The sequence below is a fragment of the Capra hircus genome, chromosome 29, assembly GCF_001704415.2.
Source record: "Capra hircus breed San Clemente chromosome 29, ASM170441v1, whole genome shotgun sequence".
In the NCBI taxonomy this organism is placed as follows: Eukaryota; Metazoa; Chordata; class Mammalia; order Artiodactyla; family Bovidae; genus Capra; species Capra hircus.
Genome location: NC_030836.1, coordinates 26,233,973 through 26,253,183, shown reverse-complemented (window position 1 = coordinate 26,253,183; position 19,211 = coordinate 26,233,973). Strand labels below are relative to the sequence as shown.

The 19,211-nt window shown below is 39.5% G+C and overlaps 2 protein-coding genes across 2 annotated transcripts; one reads left to right on the top strand and one right to left on the bottom strand.

The window, feature by feature from the left end:
* On the bottom strand, window positions 276-1,187 carry LOC102172238 (olfactory receptor 10G9-like). The gene has a single exon (XM_013975794.2). The coding sequence runs from the start codon at window positions 1,185-1,187 to the stop codon at window positions 276-278; it is 912 nt and encodes a 303-aa protein (XP_013831248.2).
* LOC102191774 (olfactory receptor 148-like) lies at window positions 11,292-12,224 on the top strand. The gene has a single exon (XM_005699690.2). The coding sequence runs from the start codon at window positions 11,292-11,294 to the stop codon at window positions 12,222-12,224; it is 933 nt and encodes a 310-aa protein (XP_005699747.2).

Genomic DNA, 19,211 nt, shown 5'->3' with positions numbered 1-19,211 from the left:
ATTTTCCAGGCAAGAATACTGGAGTGGGTTGCCATTTCCTTCTCCAGGGAACTTCCCTTAAATTATTGCCATTAAAGGTCTGCTTAAGCTGGAACTCTGCACAGGGAAAAACAGTAAAAAAATTATTGTTTTCATTAAAGAATTAATTGAAATGTCCCTTAAAAGTATAAATTCTTTTTTTTTAGTTTAAATTCTTGTTGGTGTTTAACTTAATTGTAAATAAAAGTTAGCCATATCTGGTCTGTGTTGATTCTTCATTTTGAGTAAACACTGACTCACTTTTTCAGTTTCAACAGAGCTTTCTTCACTTCCTTGTTCCTCAGGGTGTAGACCACAGGGTTCAGAAGGGGCGTCATCACAGTGTAGAAAACAGCCACAATCCTGTCCACAACCTCCTTGGAGCCTGGTCTCAGGTAAATGAAAACAAGGGGAACATAGAAACAAAGGACCACAATGCAGTGGGAGGCACAGGTCTGGAAGGCTCTCCATCTCCCCTCTGAGGTGCGGATCTTCAGGATGGAATGAACGATAGACACATAGGACAGCATAATAAGAAGAAAGCAGCCCAAGGCCACCAACCCAATGTTGACAAAGATCACCATCTCCACAGTGGACGTGTCTGCACAGGCCAGTTTGAGGATAGATGGTGCATCACAGATGTAATGCTGGATCTGGTTGGGTCCACAGAAGGGCAAACGGAATGTCGGTGTGGTCTGGGCAGCAGAGTGCAGAGAGCCACTGAGCCACGTGGTTGTGGCCAGGGTGGCACACGTCCTCCCACTCATCATGCTGGCGTACCTGAGCGGGTAACTGATGGCCAGGAAGCGGTCATAGGCCATGACGGTGTAGAGGAAGCACTCAGTGCTGCCCAGGAAGTCAAAGGAGTAGAACTGGGCCACACAGCTGGGAAAGGAGATAGGACTGCCTTCAGGTGATACCAGGGTCATCAGCATTTTGGGCACAGTGACCGTGGAGAACCACATGTCAATGAAGGACAGGTTGGTGAGGAAGTAGTACATGGGGGTGTGCAGGTGAGGATTCACTATAATCACCAGCATGATGAGAAGATTTCCCACCACAGTGAGGACATAGATCACCAGGAAGATTCCAAAGAGGAGCGTGTCCAGCTCTGGTGCATGGGGAAGGCCCGTGAGAATGAACGTTGTCACTAGGCTTGCATTTGTCATTTCTCCTCTGAATGGTACTCTGTTCCTACAGGAAGGACTACAGCAAACCCAACACTGACATATTTCATATGAGAACATATTTCAATATGAAATATACCAACTACATCTTAGCTCATAGAGAAAACAATGGATAAATTTTTACAAAGATAGCAGATAGCACTTTTGCTTCATCATGGGGCTCTGAGGAGGAATGGTTGTTTCTCTTTTGTAGAACCTAAATCGCCCAATAGAAAAGAATCAGCCAAATTAAAAAGAGGACTAAATTCATATAAATCAGCTAAATAGACAAGAAGAGTAAATTTTATACTCTATTTTCTGTGGAATTAGGAAAGATATACCCAAACTAGCTACTCTTCAGAGTTGGTAGCTACTCTAAGAATAAAGCCTCTCTCTCTCTCTTTCTCTTTTTTTTTCCCTCTTTCTATTTTTCTCTAACACACATGCCTATATAGACACCATAGAGACAGACAGAAATATACCCCACATACACACACACTTTCAAACATATAGATTTTGCCTCTTGATTATCAGAGAGTTTCCATGATAAATATAAGATCCTAAAGATTTCCCCGGTGGCACAGTCAGTAAAGAATCCGCCTGAAACACAAGAGATGTGGGGCTTGATCTCTAGGTCAAGAAGATCCCCTGGAGGAGGGCATGGCAACCCACTTCATTATACTTGCCTGGAGAATCTCATGGACAGAAGAGCCTGACGGGCTACAGTCCATGGGTTCGCGAAGAGTCAGACACGACTGAAGCAATTGAGCACACAAAGAAACCTTCATCCTTGATTGTGGAGACAAAACTGCTTTCCTAAAGCTCTCTGGTCAGCCATAGAAGTGTCAAGACAGGAACCCAATACTGGTCCAGCATTAGTTGCAGCCAGATTCCTCTGTCCCACCCTAGACCATGCTCTCCTGTTTCTAAGTGAAATCTGGCACCAAACCTATGCACTGGTGGTCAGAATATCACTGCTTTCCTCAGCTCCTCTTATACAATGTTTATTTGCATTTATAAATTTTTATTTTATCTCCTTTCCCTCCAGGATTTTAAGCAATCAATCATCCTCCTTAGAAAGTGTGATCAAATCATCTCACAATGTATTTAGAGATGGCCCTGAAGGGTTCAATTTACTTAAATAGTAATGAACAGAACTAAACTATATCTATGGAAATTGAGTTCTTAAGACTGAATATTTATATCTGCTATAAAACAAACACAAATGTGCTTTTTAAGGTAAAGGATAATAGGTAGTCTGAAATCCGAAGAATGCGATGGCACCCCACTCCAGTACTCTTGCCTGGAAAATCCCAGGGATGGAGGAGCCCAATAGGCTGCAGTCCATGGGGTCTCTAGGAGTCGGACATGACTGAGCGACTTCACTTTCAATTTTCACTTTCATGCAGTGGAGATGGAAATGGCAACCCACTCCAGTGTTCTTGCCTGGAGAATCCCAGGGATGGGGGAGCCTGATGGGCTGCGGTCTATGGGGTCACACAGAGTCGGACATGACTTAAGTGACTTAGCAGCAGCAGCAGTCTGAAATCATTTTTATTTTTTCTAGGATTTCTATTATTCTAGGACTCATGCAGTAAGTATTTTTATTTTGTTTTGTTTGAGTGATCTGAGTGAACAATTACATATTCAAAGAGAAAAGGAATGAAATGAAGAAATGAAGAGAAATTTGGTTGGATACCTAGACCCCTCTAATAGAAGAAGACCATTTCTCCATGAATTTTGAAGATGCTAATGGCGCAAAGAGTCATATCAGCATCACACTTCTATTATGGAGCATGTGATAAAACAGAGTTTTTCTTTTGTCAAAAATGTAGAGTTGTAAGGCTATGGTGTACAGGGAAAGCACTTTATTGACTTGTAATTTTATGGAATTTTGCATTGTTTTCTATAAAATGACACAAAGTTGGTTCCATAAGCCATGACAAAAGCAGTATCTGCTTATGCTTAAGATGTAAAACAAAACTATGACCATAAATACATTGTAATCACCCCAAAATTCCAAGCAATGAAAAACACTAATATTTTGCCAATTTTTGCTACTTACCAATCTTACAACTGGCGTGCTGCGATTCATGGGGTCGCAAAGTCGGACACGACTGAGAGACTGAACTGAACTGAACTGAACTAAATCTTACAACTAGGATTTGGATCATTAAGTAAAATTCAAAATTTAAAGAAACTGTCCATCTTTGATGAGTAGAGGGCTTCTTTTTCCCTTCATAGACAAAACCACAAGAGGAAAAGCTGGAGAAACATTGATTTTAAATAATATAACTTTAGATTGATTTGATATCTCAAGAGATATTGTTTTGGCCCTTGAATCCTTGTGGATGAGAATGTTCCACTTTATGATAAATAATTAGTTTTTTTTTTTTTTCCAAATGCTTTCTTTGCATTTGATGGGCCATCATTCCATAAGACTTTTTACTTAGCCCAAAATTAAATTCCAAGTTAAATAACTATGACACTCTTGGTTAAAAAATTCCTTGTACTGGGAATGATTTCGTTGTACTGTATTGGGTTTTGTTTTCTTTGATTTCTTCTTTAAATTCAAGGTGAAAAATGTGGGCTTTAAACCCCAAAAGGATAATTCTCTGGTGAGGTACATTGTCTCTTTGATGACTCTTGCACTGTCTGGTGATTAGGGCCATCACAAAGAGAAGTTCTGGGGCTTCTTTGCTCTGGGAATGATTTGAGACTTACTTCTAGATAAACAGCTTGCTAATTAAGCTTCTCCCTTTGGGGACCTAGCAGACGGCAGACTCCTAGTCAAGAATGGATGATCTCTCACTTGGTCTGATTCAGAGACTTTCTCTCTTTTCAGAGATTTCTGTCTTTGTATCTTTTATCCTTTTCTTGTTGTTCAGTTGCTCAGTCATGTCGGACTCTTTGTGACCCCATTCCCATAGCATGTCAGGTTTCCCTGTTCTTCATCATTTCCTGGAGCTTGCTCAAACTTACATCAATTAAGTTGGTGACGCCATCCAACCATTTCATCCTCTGTCATTCCCTCCTCCTCCTGCCTTCAGTCTTTTCCAGCATCAGGGTCTTTTCCAGTGAGTCAGCTCTTCACATCATGTGGCCAAAGAATTGGAACTTCAGCTTCAGCATCAGACCTTCAAACGAATATGCAGGGTTGATTTCCTTTAGGATTGACTGGTGGATCTCCTTGAAGTCCAAAGGACTCTCAAGAGTCTTCTCCAATACCGCAGGTCAAAAGCATCAATTCTTCAGCATTCAGCCTTCTTTCTGGTCTAACTCTCACATTCATACATGACTACCGGAAAAACCATAGCTTTGCATAAATGGACCTTTGTCAGCAAAGTAATGTCTTTGCTTTTCAATATATAGACAACTTACCCTTTCAAATTATAATGTAATTGTATATTTATTTACATGAAAACAGAAACATGAATGAAATAATCGGGATAGAGAGCAGCCATATACACAATTTAAATATATATTGTCATTAAAGTTGAAGATATATGAAAGTTGAATCTGAATGAACTCCAACAATATTTCTCAGCTCCTAAATCTGTGTTGCAATGACTGGTATTGCAAAAAAAATTAAAGCAATTTAAATCTTTGCTGTATTTAAAACTTTAGTATAGCACATAACATAAAATTTCACTTATAACACATGTGCACACACCCACATGCACATACCAATTCTTAAACTCTTACTCCATAAACAACAAAAACAAGAAATAACTTGATTAAAAAGAGTGTAAAGGGCTCATATGGACATTCTACAAAGAAAACACAACAAGCATATAAAAAGACGGTCAATATCACTAATCATTTGGGAAATTCCAATCAAATTCACCATAAGATATCACCTCACAACCAAAGGAAAAAAGAAAAGAAATGTGGAGAAAATGGAATCATTGTGCATTGTTGGTGGGAATTCTAAAATGGTATAACCACAATGGAAAAATCAGTACCGAGATTCTTCAAAAAATTTAAAAATAAAATTACTATATAATTCAGCAATTCTACTTCTGAGTATACACCTCAAAGGATCCTGAATATTCATATTTATAGAATGTTAACAGCAACATTATTCAAAATAGGTAGCAGGTGGAAGTTGTTTAAGTGTCCATTGATGATGAATGGGTAGTCAAAATGTGATGTATACATACATGGAACATTACTCAAACTTTAAAAGGGAAAGGGAATTGACACAGATGGATGCTTCTAGATGGATGAAACTTGAGATTGTGTTAAATGATTTAGGAAGCCACAAAAGACAAATAATGTAGGAATCAAATTATATGAAGTTTTTGTAGTAGTGAAATGATAGAAAAAGAAGGTAGAATTGTGGTTGCCAGGGGCTGGGGAAGGGGAAGATAGGTAGCTGTTTAATGGATATAGAGTTTCCTTTTGCGATATGAAAAAGTTGCAAAGTTTGGTTGCACAATTGCATGAATATACTTAACACTATTGAATTGTTTACTTAAAGTGGTTAAGGTGGTAAATTTAAGTTTTGTATTGCTTTTTCACTATTTAAAATGAGGCTCATTTGTTATGGACGTGTACACACTGCTCTATTTAAAATGGATAATCTTTTTTTAATATAAATTTATTTTTTTATTTTACTTTACAATACTGTGTTTGTTTTGTCATACATCAACATGAATCCACCACGGTTGTACACGTGTTCCCAATCCTGAGCCTCCCTCCCACCTCCCTCCCCATACCATCTCTCTGGGTCATCCCAGTGCACCAGCCCCAATCATCCTGTATCCTGCATCGAACCTAGACTGGTGATTTCCTTATATGATATTATACAGTAAGCCAGAAATAAAAACACCAATACAGTATACTAACACATATATATGGAATTTAGAAAGATGGTAATGATAACTCTGTATGCGAGACAGCAAAAGAGACACAGATGTGTAGAACAGTCTTTTGGACTCTGTGGGAGAGGGAGAGGGTGGGATGATTTATTTGGGAGAATGGATTGAAACATGTATAATAAATATAAATTTATTTATTTAAAAAATAAAATGGATAATCTACTGTATAGCACAGGGAACTCTGCTCAAAGTTATGTGGTAGCCTGTATGGGAGGGAAATTTGGAGGAGAATGGATACATGTATATGTATAGCTGAGTCCCTTCTCTGTTCACCTGAAACTATCACAACATTGTTAATCAGCTATAATCCAATATAAAATAAATAAATAAAAAGAGCCTCCTTATCTGGCTCTCACATATCCTGGAATTTTTGAGTTTGCTAGTTCTCTTCTTTTTCTTATAACTTCATCTACTCTTGAACCCACTCAAGTTACTGTTAAATTGTTGAATACCTCAGTTTGCTGTGGGTAGAGAAGAATCTGAGAAATGCAACCTTAGGTAGGCTTCAGGGAGTCTGCCTGGAGTTATCATTTGAGTCCTTACTCCTTACCAGACAGAGTGTAATTTAATTGCTTTACGTTATATCTTGTTTATCTACAAAAAATGCTGAGATCACTTTACAGATGGTGAAACAAGGCTTAGGGATATTGGGTAGATTTCTGTAAATTATAGTTTGTGCATAGAATTAAGATTCCATCTCAAATCTTCATGCAGCTCTACTCAATATAGCATTTTTGCCAAAATTTTGAAAATAAACATATGACCTTCTACATACACACACCAAAACCTCAGCTTTTTTTCCTTTCAATATCTCTGACATATGAGTGTCAGTCACTCAGTCGTTTCTGACTCTTCAATCCCATGGACTGTAGCCTGCTAGTCTCCTCTGTCCATGGAATTCTCCAGGCAAGAATACTGGAATGGGTTGCCATTCTCTTCTCCAGATGTATGAGAGTATTCCCATATTATTTCTTATTTCTATCTTCAAACCCTGCAAACACCCCTCCTGTTTTTATCCCTTCTTTTTCTTCTACAAGTAAACTTACAAGTAAACAATTAAACTTCTATAAGTTACTCCATGTCTTTTCTACTTTTTATTTATTTATCTTTCCTAGCCCTAACTCTGAACACACTTTTATAGACCAAGGTCAATTCAGTAGTGTTTATTTCCTAATCAAAGGCATGTTTATCTTTTTTTATTAATACAGCCTGTACACGTTTTTCAAGTAGGTCATCATGATCCAAAGTATTAAAGATAATCAAAGATAAATAGGGTGGTAGAATTATTAACATTTTTTACAAGTTTTTTAAAATAATTTTGGGTATTTATAGATTGAGGTCAGGAGGAGAAGGTGATGGCAGAGAATGAGAGGGTTGGATGGCATCACCGATTCAATGAACATCAGTTTGGGTAAACTCCGGGAGTTGGTGATGGACAGGGAGGCCTGGTGTGCTGCGGTTCATGGGGTCGCAAAGAGTAGGACATGACTGAGCAACTGATAGATTTATTTGGCTGTGCTGGGTCTTCATGGCTGCTCCAGCTTTTCTCTCATCATGGCTAGCAGGGGCTACTCTCTAATTGCAGTGGTCAGGCTTCCCAAGATGGTGGCTTCTCTTGTTGCAGAGCATGAGCCCTAGGGAATGTGGGCTTGAGTAGCTATGGTGCACGGGCTCAGTAGCTGTGACTCCCGGGCTCAAGAGCACTGACTCAGTAGCTGTGATGCACAGGCTTGGTTGCCTCACACCACGTAGAATCACTGGACCAGGGATCCAACCTTGTGTCTCCTGCATTGGCAGGCAGATTCTTTACCACTGAGCTACCAGAGAAGCCCTAGAATTATCAACTTTTACATTTATTTTTAGGGGCTTCCCTGGTGGCTCAGAGAGTAAAGCATCTGCCCACAATGCGGGAGACCTGGGTTCGATCCCTGGGTTGGAAGGATCCCCTGGAGAAGAAAATGGTCACCCACTCCAGTATTCTTGCCTGGAGAATCCCATGGATGGAGGAGCCTTGGAGGCTACAGTCCACAGTGTCACAAAGAGTCGGACATGACTGAGTGACTTCACTTTACTTCACTTCACCAGGGAAGTCCTAGAATTATCAACTTTTACATCTTTTTAGCATTAGTTAGATGTGCAACAAAAATAATGTTTACTTTTTAAATAGAAATTCTAGATGTACTTGGAATAATGTAACTACCTCAGTGCTCCTTAAACCCTGAAATCTGATGATCAGAAATTTTAGGGCCACAAGTTCTAAAGAGAACAAATTCCAGTTCCTTTGAAGTAAACGCCATGATTTTGGGCAAATAAAGTTCTCAGATCCTAAGTTTTCTTATCCATAGAAGACTTCATAAGAGTTTTAAAAGGTTTAAATAAGACTGTCAAGTACTCTTTTCCTTTCAGATAAACTCTAAGTTTGAGCAGAGGGGCTATAATTAACCACTCTGCCCTCCTTAAACTTTCTGACTCTTGGAAAATAATTAATGCCCTGCCTGATATGATTGGGGCTCAGTATTTGTGCAAATAAATGAATCCATGTATACATAAATAAGCAAGTTAATGAATGTGTTCAATAAAAACTTTGAAATCTATCCCCCCAAATACTTATTGAATATTCTAGGCATTTAGACATTTGAACAGATATCAAGTACTAAAAGACACACACTTCAAGTTATAGCTAAAAGTTCTTTGATTTATCAGCATGTTTCCTACCACTTCTCCCCTAACAACAGGGCTTTATCTCCCCTACACTTTGGAGGACTTTCAATCTCTATCCCATTGCACCCTGTACCCTGGCCACAGAGACGGGCAGGTGATTCAGCCAAGGAAATCAGATTTGAATCTGGAGCTGAGGCTCCCAGAAACAATGGGCAGCTGAGGCTGAATCACCTGACGCAGGGCCCTGAGGATGTGCCACCTGTTCTTACTGCTGAGGAGCTGCCCTAGTAGAACTTCCATGAGCCTAGTTTTTCATCAATTCATTCATTTTCTGAGCTGACCCAGTTACTAGTCCTTGCAATAAATCAATCTTATTGACACAAATAGTAAAGCAGTTATTTGATTAAAACAACGCATACACATGAAAAAACAGTAAATATATAAATGTACCTATAAATACGTGATATATGTGCCAAATGGGGTCACAAAGAGTCCTACATGATAGAGCAACTGAACTGAACTGAACTGAATATCATTCCACTGAAGTATATTTTACAAAAATTATCATTAAAGATTTTCTGTTTAGTTTCCTCCTCTCTCTCTCTTTCTGTCCATTGCTAAGGGCTGATTATATTAATTGCTCCCTTGTTTAATAAGGTCCCTGACTTGTGGGACTAGTACCCAAAGGAAGACCAAGGTTACTAAAGCTTGTCTGAGAATCATTGCAGTTCCTAGAGTCAGAGAAGAAATTACTATAAGAGAAAAGCACACTGAGATTTTTGACATTCTATTTGAAAGTAACCAGAAAACAGCACTCTGGAGGTCTACCAGCAGACTGAAAAAGCTGATGGGAATTCAGCAGGACAGGACTGCTTCCTTCTCCTGCAGAAGGAGAGAAAAGCAACATTCAACTCAATAGCACCAGCCAATTATGCTGCCTCGTAAGTGCCCAAATTTTATCCTTCATTTTAAAAATTACTCAGCCATTAAAAAGAATACATTTGAATCAGTTCTAATGAGGTGGATGAAACTGGGGCCTATTATACAGAGTGAAGTAAGCCAGAAAGAAAAACACCAATACAGTATACTAACGCATATATATGGAATTTAAAAAGATGGTAACTTAGTTCCATTATATATTTTAAAAGGCAAAAACAGAAAATGCTATGCTGACTTTTTAAATGTAGTTTCTATTGCATGTGAACTTATAAGAACTGTTCATCTAGTTAAAAAAAAAAAAATTAAAGCTACTTTTATGCTTTTGTGGAAAAAAAAAAAAAAAAGATGGTAACGATAACCCTGTATGTGAGACAGCAAAAGAGACACAGATATATAAAACAGTATTTTGGACTCTGGAAGAGGGAGAGGGTGGGATGATTTGGGAGACTAGCATTGAAACATGTATAATATCATATATGAAACAAATTGCCAGTCCAGGTTCGATACATGATACTGGATGCTTGGGGCTGGTGCACTGGGACGACCCAGAGGGATGGTACAGGGAGGGAGGAGAGAGGGGGGTTCAGGATGGGGAACACGTGTATACCTGTGGCAGATTCGTGTTGATGTATGGCAAAACCAATACAATACTGTAAAGTAATTAACCTCCAATTAAAATAAATAAATTTATATTTAAAAAAACAAAAATTTGACTCTCATGCTCTCCTCAGTATAATCACCAACATAAAAGTAAAGTAAAAATAAAAATAGAGCTAGAGCTAGATAGGGTCTTAGAATTCATGGGTTGATTTATGATTTGAAGACCTCACTGTGTTGGAAACGTTAAAACAAGTTGAAAAAGATATGAGAAATATTTAAAAGATGAAAATTGGAAAGGAGCCTCTACCATGCCTACCTCTGGGCTGTCTGCTGCCATAAAGTTGTTGCTTAGCTTCTCTGTCGTGTCTGACTCTTTGTGACCCCATGGACTGTAGCCCTCTAGGCTCCTCTGTCCATGGGATTCCCAGGCAAGAATACAAGAGTGGGTTGCCATTTCCTTCTTCAGGGAATCTTCTCAATCCAAGGATTGAACTCACTTCTCCTGCACTGCAGGCAGATTCTACACCACTGAGTCATGGGGGAAGCACTTACTAGACCCTCAATATTCTTGGCAGAATTTCTTATTCTTATTTCAACATCATCTTTATATTTAAACAGAGGTGGTGGTAGTTGTTGTTCAGTTGCTAAGTCGTGTCAGACTCTTTGCCATCCCATGGACTGCACCATTCTTGGCTCCTCTGTCTTCTACTAACTCCCAGACTTTGCTCAAATCCAAGCCTATTGAGTTGGTCATTCTATCTAACCATCTCATACGTTGCCCACCCCCTTATCCTTTTGCCTTCAATCTTTCCCAGCATCAGGGTCTTTTCCAAGGAGTCAGCTCTTCATTCAGGTGCCAAAGAATTGGACCTTCAGATTAGCAACAGTCCTTCCAATGAATATTCAGGGTTGATTTCCTTTAGGAGTGAATGGTATGAATGTATCAGTATTGTGTCTGTCACAGTCAGCCTCCACATTCATGCTTTCTGGTCTTTTGTCTCCCCTAGACCTTCCTCCCAGGAACATGAGGAACAACACAGAGCTGAATGAGTTCATCCTACTGGGAATACCTCAGACAGAGGGACTGGAGACTGTGCTCCTTGTCATCTTCACATTTATTTACCCCTTGACCTTGCTGGGCAATTTGCTCATCCTTCTAGCAATTGTCTCCTCCTCAACCCTTCACACTCTCATGTACTTCTTCTTGGGACTCCTATCGATTTTGGACATGCTGTTCCCTTCTGTCACCTGTCCCAAGATGCTATTCTATCTCTCTGGCCAGAGCCGAGCCATATCTTATAAGGGATGTGCTGTTCAGCTCTTCTTCTATCATTTCCTGGGTTCTACGGAAGGCTGCCTCTATTCTGTGATGGCTTATGATCGCTTTGTTGCCATCTGTCACCCACTGAGGTATAAGCTCATCATGAGACCTGGAGTCTGTGTCGGTTTGGTCTTGGCTGCCTGGTTGCTAAGTTATCTTCATGCCACCGTCCTGATAGCTTTTGTCTTTCAGCTACCCTACTGTGGCCCCAATAGAGTGGGCCACTTCTTCTGTGACATTCCTGCTATCTTACCCCTGGCTTGTGCTGATAGCTCCCTGGCCCAGAGAGTGAGTTCCACTAATGTTGGCTTTCTGGTTTTAATGTTTTGGTTGTGTGTTTGTGTCTCCTACACACGCATTGGGATTGCCATTTTGAGGATCCGTTCAGCAGAGGGCAGGCAGAAAGCTTTCTCTACCTGCAGTGCCCACCTCACTGCCATTCTCTGTGCCTTTGGACGTGTAATCATTGTCTATCTGCAGCCCACACCCAACCCCTTGCTAGGTGCCACAGTGCAAATATTAAATAATACTGTCTCACCCATGCTGAACTCGTTAATCTATTCCTTAAGGAACAAGGAAGTGAAAAGATCCCTCAAAATGGTTTTCTATAATGTAGTATTTACTGCTCTGAAATAAATTGTGAATTTTGTAAAGGATCTTAGAAACTTCTTGTCTTTTAACATCATTCTCTACTTCTTTTCAAAACAATTTTTATTGGAATATAGTTGGTTTATAATGTGTTAGTTTCTTCTGCACCATAAAGTGAATCAGCCATACCCAACCATATATCCCTTCTTTTTAGTTCCTTCCCATTTACGTCACCACAAAGCATTGAGTAGAGTTCCCTATGCTACCCAGGAGATTCTCACTAGTTATCTATCTTACATATAGTATCAATAGTGTATATATGTCAGTCCCAATCTCCTATTTCATCCCCTGCTTTCAGGCTCAATATCCATACTTCTATTCTCTACTCAATAGACATACTTCTATTCTCTTCTATTCTCTGTGTCTCTATTTCTGTTTTACAAATAAGATCATCTGTTTCTTTTTTGTTGTTGTTGTTTTTATTTGTTTAACTTTTATTTTGTATTACTAACTGGAGCATAGCCAATTAGAAATGGTGTGATGGTTTCAGGTGAACAGCAAAGGGACTCAGCCATGCATATACATGTAGCATTCTCTTCTAAACTTCCCTTTCTTTTAAATGAATAAATAGATAATAGAAAACGCTTTTTCTACAGCATTAGATTTTTGTTTACCTAATAAGACTTTCTGTCATTGTGTGTAAACCGTAGAGCCCCAATAGTAACTCTATAACTAATACTATCCTTGGTACCTTAACCCTAGGAAAGAAGTCCAAGAGGCATACCAAGGAGCTGGAGACAGGTTCCTTGTCCTTAGAATGGGCAGTCAGTGTTGCCTGGCTGCTCATAGTGAGAAACTGTGACAATCCAAGAAGGATCTTTAACAGCCATCTTTGTGCCAAACCACTCTTCATTCCTTTTTTTTTTTTTCCCCTCCATTTAGGATGTAATTATTCCCCTTTTCTGGCTATAAACATTTCACTTCCTCCATGTTGCTAATAGTTTTTATTACCATTGACAGAACATGATCTGTTTTCCAGGCTCTGCGATGAATGTTGCACAGATATCATCTCATGTATTCTTCACATCATGATCACCCCCATAAAGTAGTTTGCATTTTGTAAACAGAACTTTGAAGATTAGAGACTTCAGATGAACCCAAGGTTGCGCATTAAGTTGAAAACCAGGCCTGAAGCTCAGGTCTTGTTAATTACATAGCTCTTACCCCATGACTGCCCTAAAGGACCTACTTGGCAATTTACTCACCCTCATTACCTCTCTCCAGGGTTCATGATACTCAGAGAGTGTTCAGTAAATAACTGGTAAAGCATGCACTGACACAGGTCATGTTTACATATTGACTTTATTATTATCTCCACTAATTCTGTGCCACTAATTCTGTACCTCTCTGTACATGGTGGCACTGAGTTATAGCAATAAGTACCTTGCCATTCATAACACATGCTTAGTTATGGTAAAGCCAAGTCTAGTCCCAGACCTCAGCTCCTACTGTCCCTTTTTCCTACTCTACCATACTGACAACATCCCAGGTTACTCTCTAATGTAAAAGGATTAGGGAAGCCCTCCTGTCTAGGTTGTTTGAAGAGAAGATGTCCTGATTACTGAGTTCAATTACCATACTTATCTGGTTCTCCCACCAAGTTACAGCTTCCAACTTAGTCTCCAACAATATTTTAGTTGATAATTATTTCTCAGTTTTCTCCAGAATCCATGGAGAAAGAGGGGGTAATATTTACTGAAGATCCCACAGACACATCAGCTCTTAGTTTTTATGACATTTTAGTGATTTATAGTTTCTGTATTCCACTTTTACTCTCAAAAGTTTCCAAGCTATTTGAAACCATTAAAACAAAAAAAGTGAAAATTTTGAATAAAATAAATTGCTGCCATTACAAAAGGCTTGAGACAAAAGAACAAAATGAAGTTCACTTAAGCATAGATAAATATGCTTAGATAGTTCTATGGCCTTTTTAAAATGACTTGCAAAATTTAAGATCACCTAGAATTTTATTCCTGTGCTATGGGAGTGTAACCTAGATAATATGCTGGATTTAAGTAGTATTAGTTCCAATGGCACCCCACTCCAGTACTCTTGGCTGGAAAATCCTATGGACAGAGGAGCCTGGTGGACTACAGTCCATGGGGTCACTAGGAGTCGGACTGAGCGACTTCACTTTTCACTTTCACGCATCGGGAAAGGAAATGGCAACCCACTCCAGTGTTCTTGCCTGGAGAATCCCAGAGATGGGGGAGCCTGGTGGGCTGCCCTCTATGGGGTTGCACAGAGTTGGACACGACTGAAGCCACTTAGCGGCAGCAGTAGCAGCAGTTCTCTATCCGCTTAATACTGGACACAGCTGGAAGAACCCATACGCTCTGAGATCTGGTAAAGTCTGGAGACTGATTACGGACAGATACTTATCACACTAATACTTAAACTTGCTCAGGAGATGTCTTTACAATGGAAAAGTCCATAACATTTGTCTTATTCACTGTTATGCCCACAGGACAAGGCCCAGTGACCTAATAAGTATTGAGTTTGTTGAATGAATGAATGAATCGATACCACCTCGCCTTTCAAATTATGATGCAATTGTTTACTTATTTACATGGAAACAGAGTATATGCATATATGCATATGTGCTCAGTCCTGTCTGACTCTGCAACCTTGTGGACTGTAGCTTGCCAGACTGCTCAATCCATGGGATTTCTCAGGCATGAGTACTGGAGTGGATTGCCATTTCCTTGGCAAAGGGTCTTCCAAACTCAGCGATCATACCCTCATCTCCTGTGTCTCTGGCATTGCAGAGGGATTCTTTACTGCTTGAGCCATCAAGGTCAAGTGAAGTTAGAAACATGAGTGAAGTAATTGGGATACAAAACAACTACATTAATTTTAAAAATATATTCTCTTTAACGTTGAAGATGTAAGAAAACCAATTCTGAATGAACTCCATCCACTTTTCTTGACTCTTAAATCAGTGTTGTGATGACTGGAATTGCAAAAATAAAATAAATAAACCAGTTTAAATACTTTATGTATCTAAAACTTTAGCATAGCACAAAACATAAAATTTTACTTATATGTGCACACACACACATGCAAACACCAATTATTAAAATCTTACTCCATCATCAACAACAAAAACAACTTGATTAAAAGGAGGGTAAAGATCTGAAATAGACATTCTGCAAAGCAGACAACAAGCATATGAAAAGACGCTTAATATCACTACCATTAGGGAAATGCAAGTCAAGTTCCAAGGAAATGTCACCTACCATCCACTAAAATTGCATTCACTGACAAAAAAAGGAAAAAGGGTGGGGGGGGGAAACGGTGAAATTAGAACCATTGTACACTGTGGGAACTGTAAAATGGGGCATTCACTATGGAAAATCGTATGGAGATACCTCAATTAAATTAACATTACCCTATGATTCAGCAATTCTACTTCTAATATACATCCAAAAGCATCCTGAGTATTCATGTTTATAGCATGTTCATAGCAGCATTATTCACAATATGTAAGAGGTGAAAACTATTTTCATCCATTAATAATAGAAGGATAGTCAAAATGTGGTATATACATACATAGAATATTACTCCCACTTTGAAAAGGACGGAAATTGACATAGTTGGATGCTACTTGATGGATGAACCTTGAGAAGATTAAGTTAATTGAAATAAGCCACCACAAAAAGACAAATACTGCAGGATTCCAGCTATCTGAGGTTTTTGGAGTGGTTAAATGATAGAAAAAGAAGGTGGGAAGGTGGTTTCAGGGACTGGGGAGGGTAAGATAGGTAGTTTAATGAATATAGAGCTTCCTTTTACAAGATGAAAAAGTTCTGAAGTTTAGTTGCACAACAGCATGAATATACTTAATACTGCTGCACTATATACTTCAAATGGTAAAGATAGTAAATTTTATGCTTTGTAATCTTTGTGTGTCTTTGTGTGTGCATGTGTGTGTGTGCACATGCTCAGTCCTGGTCAACACTTTGCGATGCCATGGACTGGGGCCCTCCAGGCTCCTGGGTCCATAGAATTTCCCAGGGAAATATACTGGAATGTGTTGCCATTTCCTACTCCAGGGCATCTTCCCAATACAGGGATTGAACCTGCATCTCCTGCATTGGCAGGTGGATGCTTTACCGCTGCGCCACCTGGGAAGCCCTTTCGTATGCTTTATCACTATTTAAAAATAAGGCTCCTTATCTAGTTCTAACATATCCTGTGATTTGTGAGTTTGTAACTTCTCTCTTTTTTTGGTAATTCCATCTACTGTTGAACCTCTCCAATCATGTTTAGTTGTTAAATACCTCAGTTTCTAATACCTTAGATTCAAGGGATTAGATCTGATAGACTGCCTGAGGAATTATGGACAGAGGTTCATAACATTGTATTTGAGTCAGTGATCAAAACCATTCCCAAGAAGAAGAAATGCAAGTAGCAAAATGGTTGTCTGAGTAGGCCTTATAAATAGCTGAGAAAAGGAGAGAAGTGAAAGGCAAAGGAGAAAGGGAAGTGTACACCCTTTTGAATCCAGAGTTCCAGAGAATAACAAGAAGAGATAATAAGTTGTTCTTCAATGAACAATGCAAGGAAGTAGAGGAAAACAATAGAAAGGGGAAGGCTAGAGAGCTCCTGAAACTAATTGGGGATACCAGTTGCAAATTAGTATGTGTTATGTTGTTTATGGGATGTGTTATGTTGTGTTATGTTGTTATGCATTATGTTGCTGACTATAAAGAAAGCAGAACACCGAAGAATTGATGTTTTTGAACTTTGGTGTTCAAGACTCTTGAGAGGCCCTTGAACCTCAAGGAGATCAAACGAATCAGTCCTAAAGGAAACCAGCCCTGAATATTCATAAGGACTGATGCTGAAGCTGAGATTCCAATACTTTGGTCACTTGATGGGAACAACTGACTCATTGGGAAAGACCCTGATGTTGGAAACAATTGAAGCCATGGGAAGAAGGGGAAGACAGAGGGTAAGACGGTTGGATGGCATCACCAACTCGATGGACATGAGTCTGAGCAAGCTCTGGGAGTTGGTGAAGGACAGGGAGGCCTGGCGTACTGCAGTCCATGAGGTCGCAAAGAGTCAGACACGACTGAGCAACTGAACTGAACTGGTGTTGTTTACAAATCATGCCAAAACTAATTTTCAATGTTCTAATCTCAAAACCTGAGGTTCTATTATCCTCATTCTCATCTTGTTACTCTCCTTTGTTGGTTCCAATCTTCTGGGTGTTCCCAGGAGATACTAGAGAGGGAGGTTTACCTGATTAGGGATCCTTGGTGGCTTAGATGGCAAAGAATCTGCCTGCAATGCGGGACAGCCGGGTTCAATCCTTGGGTCAGGAGGATCTGCTGGAGAAGGGAATGGCAACCCACTCCAGTATTCTTGCCTGGAGAATTCCATGGGCAGAGGAGCCTGGCGGGCTACAGTCCATGAGGTCGCAAAGAGTCGGACATGACTGAGTGACTAACACATTCACTTTCACTTTCACTTCATTTTACCTGATTACTTGAATCTAAGTCCAGTTCTCAATGTACATTCAGGTACAGAACCGTAAATGCAAAAATGAAGTTCCGTCCTGATGTTATCAGATTAGGCTAAAGCAGGACGTTAATCCACATACATTCCCAATAGCATTTCTCTGACCTTGTTACTATCTTTTCCCCTTTTCCTGACCAATGATCTCAAAGTTCTATAGTTCAAGCATCTTCCTTATTTGGCTCCCTTAATTTATTCTAGATCCTCCAGCCACTCTCCCCATGATAGCCAGAGTTTTCTCTTCATATGTCCTCTCTCCCCTAAATACTCAAGCACGTTGCTACTGAAAACCCTCTTAACTTTTCTTAAACCTCCTAATATGGAGATCAAAATCTTGACAGTGACCAACTTGTTGTTGCCTCGGCCTAAAATGCTTTCTCCCTTCCCTTCCCTACACTCTTAATCTCTCTTTGGCTCTCAACTCAGATAACAGTTTCTCAGAGAAGTTCCCCTGGACCTCCAAGGAACACTACCTAGTTCTTCAAATAACAATAATAACAGATATTAATGTGGATACTTCTCATTGGAAAAGATTGAGAGCAGGAGGAGAATGTGGGGGACAGAGAATGAGATGGTTGGATGGTATCATCGACTCAACGAACATGAGTTTGAGCAAACTCCAGGAGATAGTAAAGGACAGGGACGCCTGGAATGATGCAGTCCATGGGGTCACAAAGAGTCAGACACAACTGAGCAACTGAACAACAAATATTTATACACATGAAAGAGAAACATAATTTCTTTGAATACAAACACTCTCCCATTATAACTTTTGATACATTGAACTCTTCTTTCTAGCATTTACTGCATTAAATAATTATAACTTGCATACATGATTATTTGATTAATGCCTTTCTGGGTCTAGACTGCAAGCTCTATGAGAGTTGAGACCATGACAATTTTCTCCTCATCAGAGCATAGCAATTTTGTACATCACAGCAGCTGTGAATAAATTTGGGAGAAATGAAACTGCTAATTTGTTCACATCACTTTCTCCTCTGTCAGCCTTTTCTTGTCTTTGCTTAGCTTCCTATCTAGTTTAGATTCTTTTGACCATTATTATAATTAGTTTTAAATCACTCAAATCCTCCTCTCCATCATGTCTTCCTGCCAAGTCTTTGGTTCATCCATGTGCGTACTCCATTCCTCCACCTGTTCTGTTAAGCTTTCCTGGAGAAAAACCACAAGTTAAGCAGCAATAAATTCATCATCACCTACTTCAAGTGTTGCTGCATTCTTAGGACTTCTCTTTATTAAGATTGTGCTCATGGTCTATTGGAATGAGTGTTGACATGGAATTGGTACCTGGACTTCTACTCAACTCCTGGGGTCTAAATCATAAGGAACAAAAGCAGGATTCACCAGCAAACTGAGGACTAAAAGATCAGTAAGATTTCAGTATCTCCCACCACATGACCCCTTGGTAAGTCAAGTGGAAACTGAGCCTGG

Bases quoted from the DNA above. Each gene is read 5' to 3' on its own strand.
- LOC102172238 (XM_013975794.2), bottom strand. From the start codon at position 1,187: ATGACAAATGCAAGCCTAGTGACAACGTTCATTCTCACGGGCCTTCCC.
- LOC102191774 (XM_005699690.2), top strand. From the start codon at position 11,292: ATGAGGAACAACACAGAGCTGAATGAGTTCATCCTACTGGGAATACCT.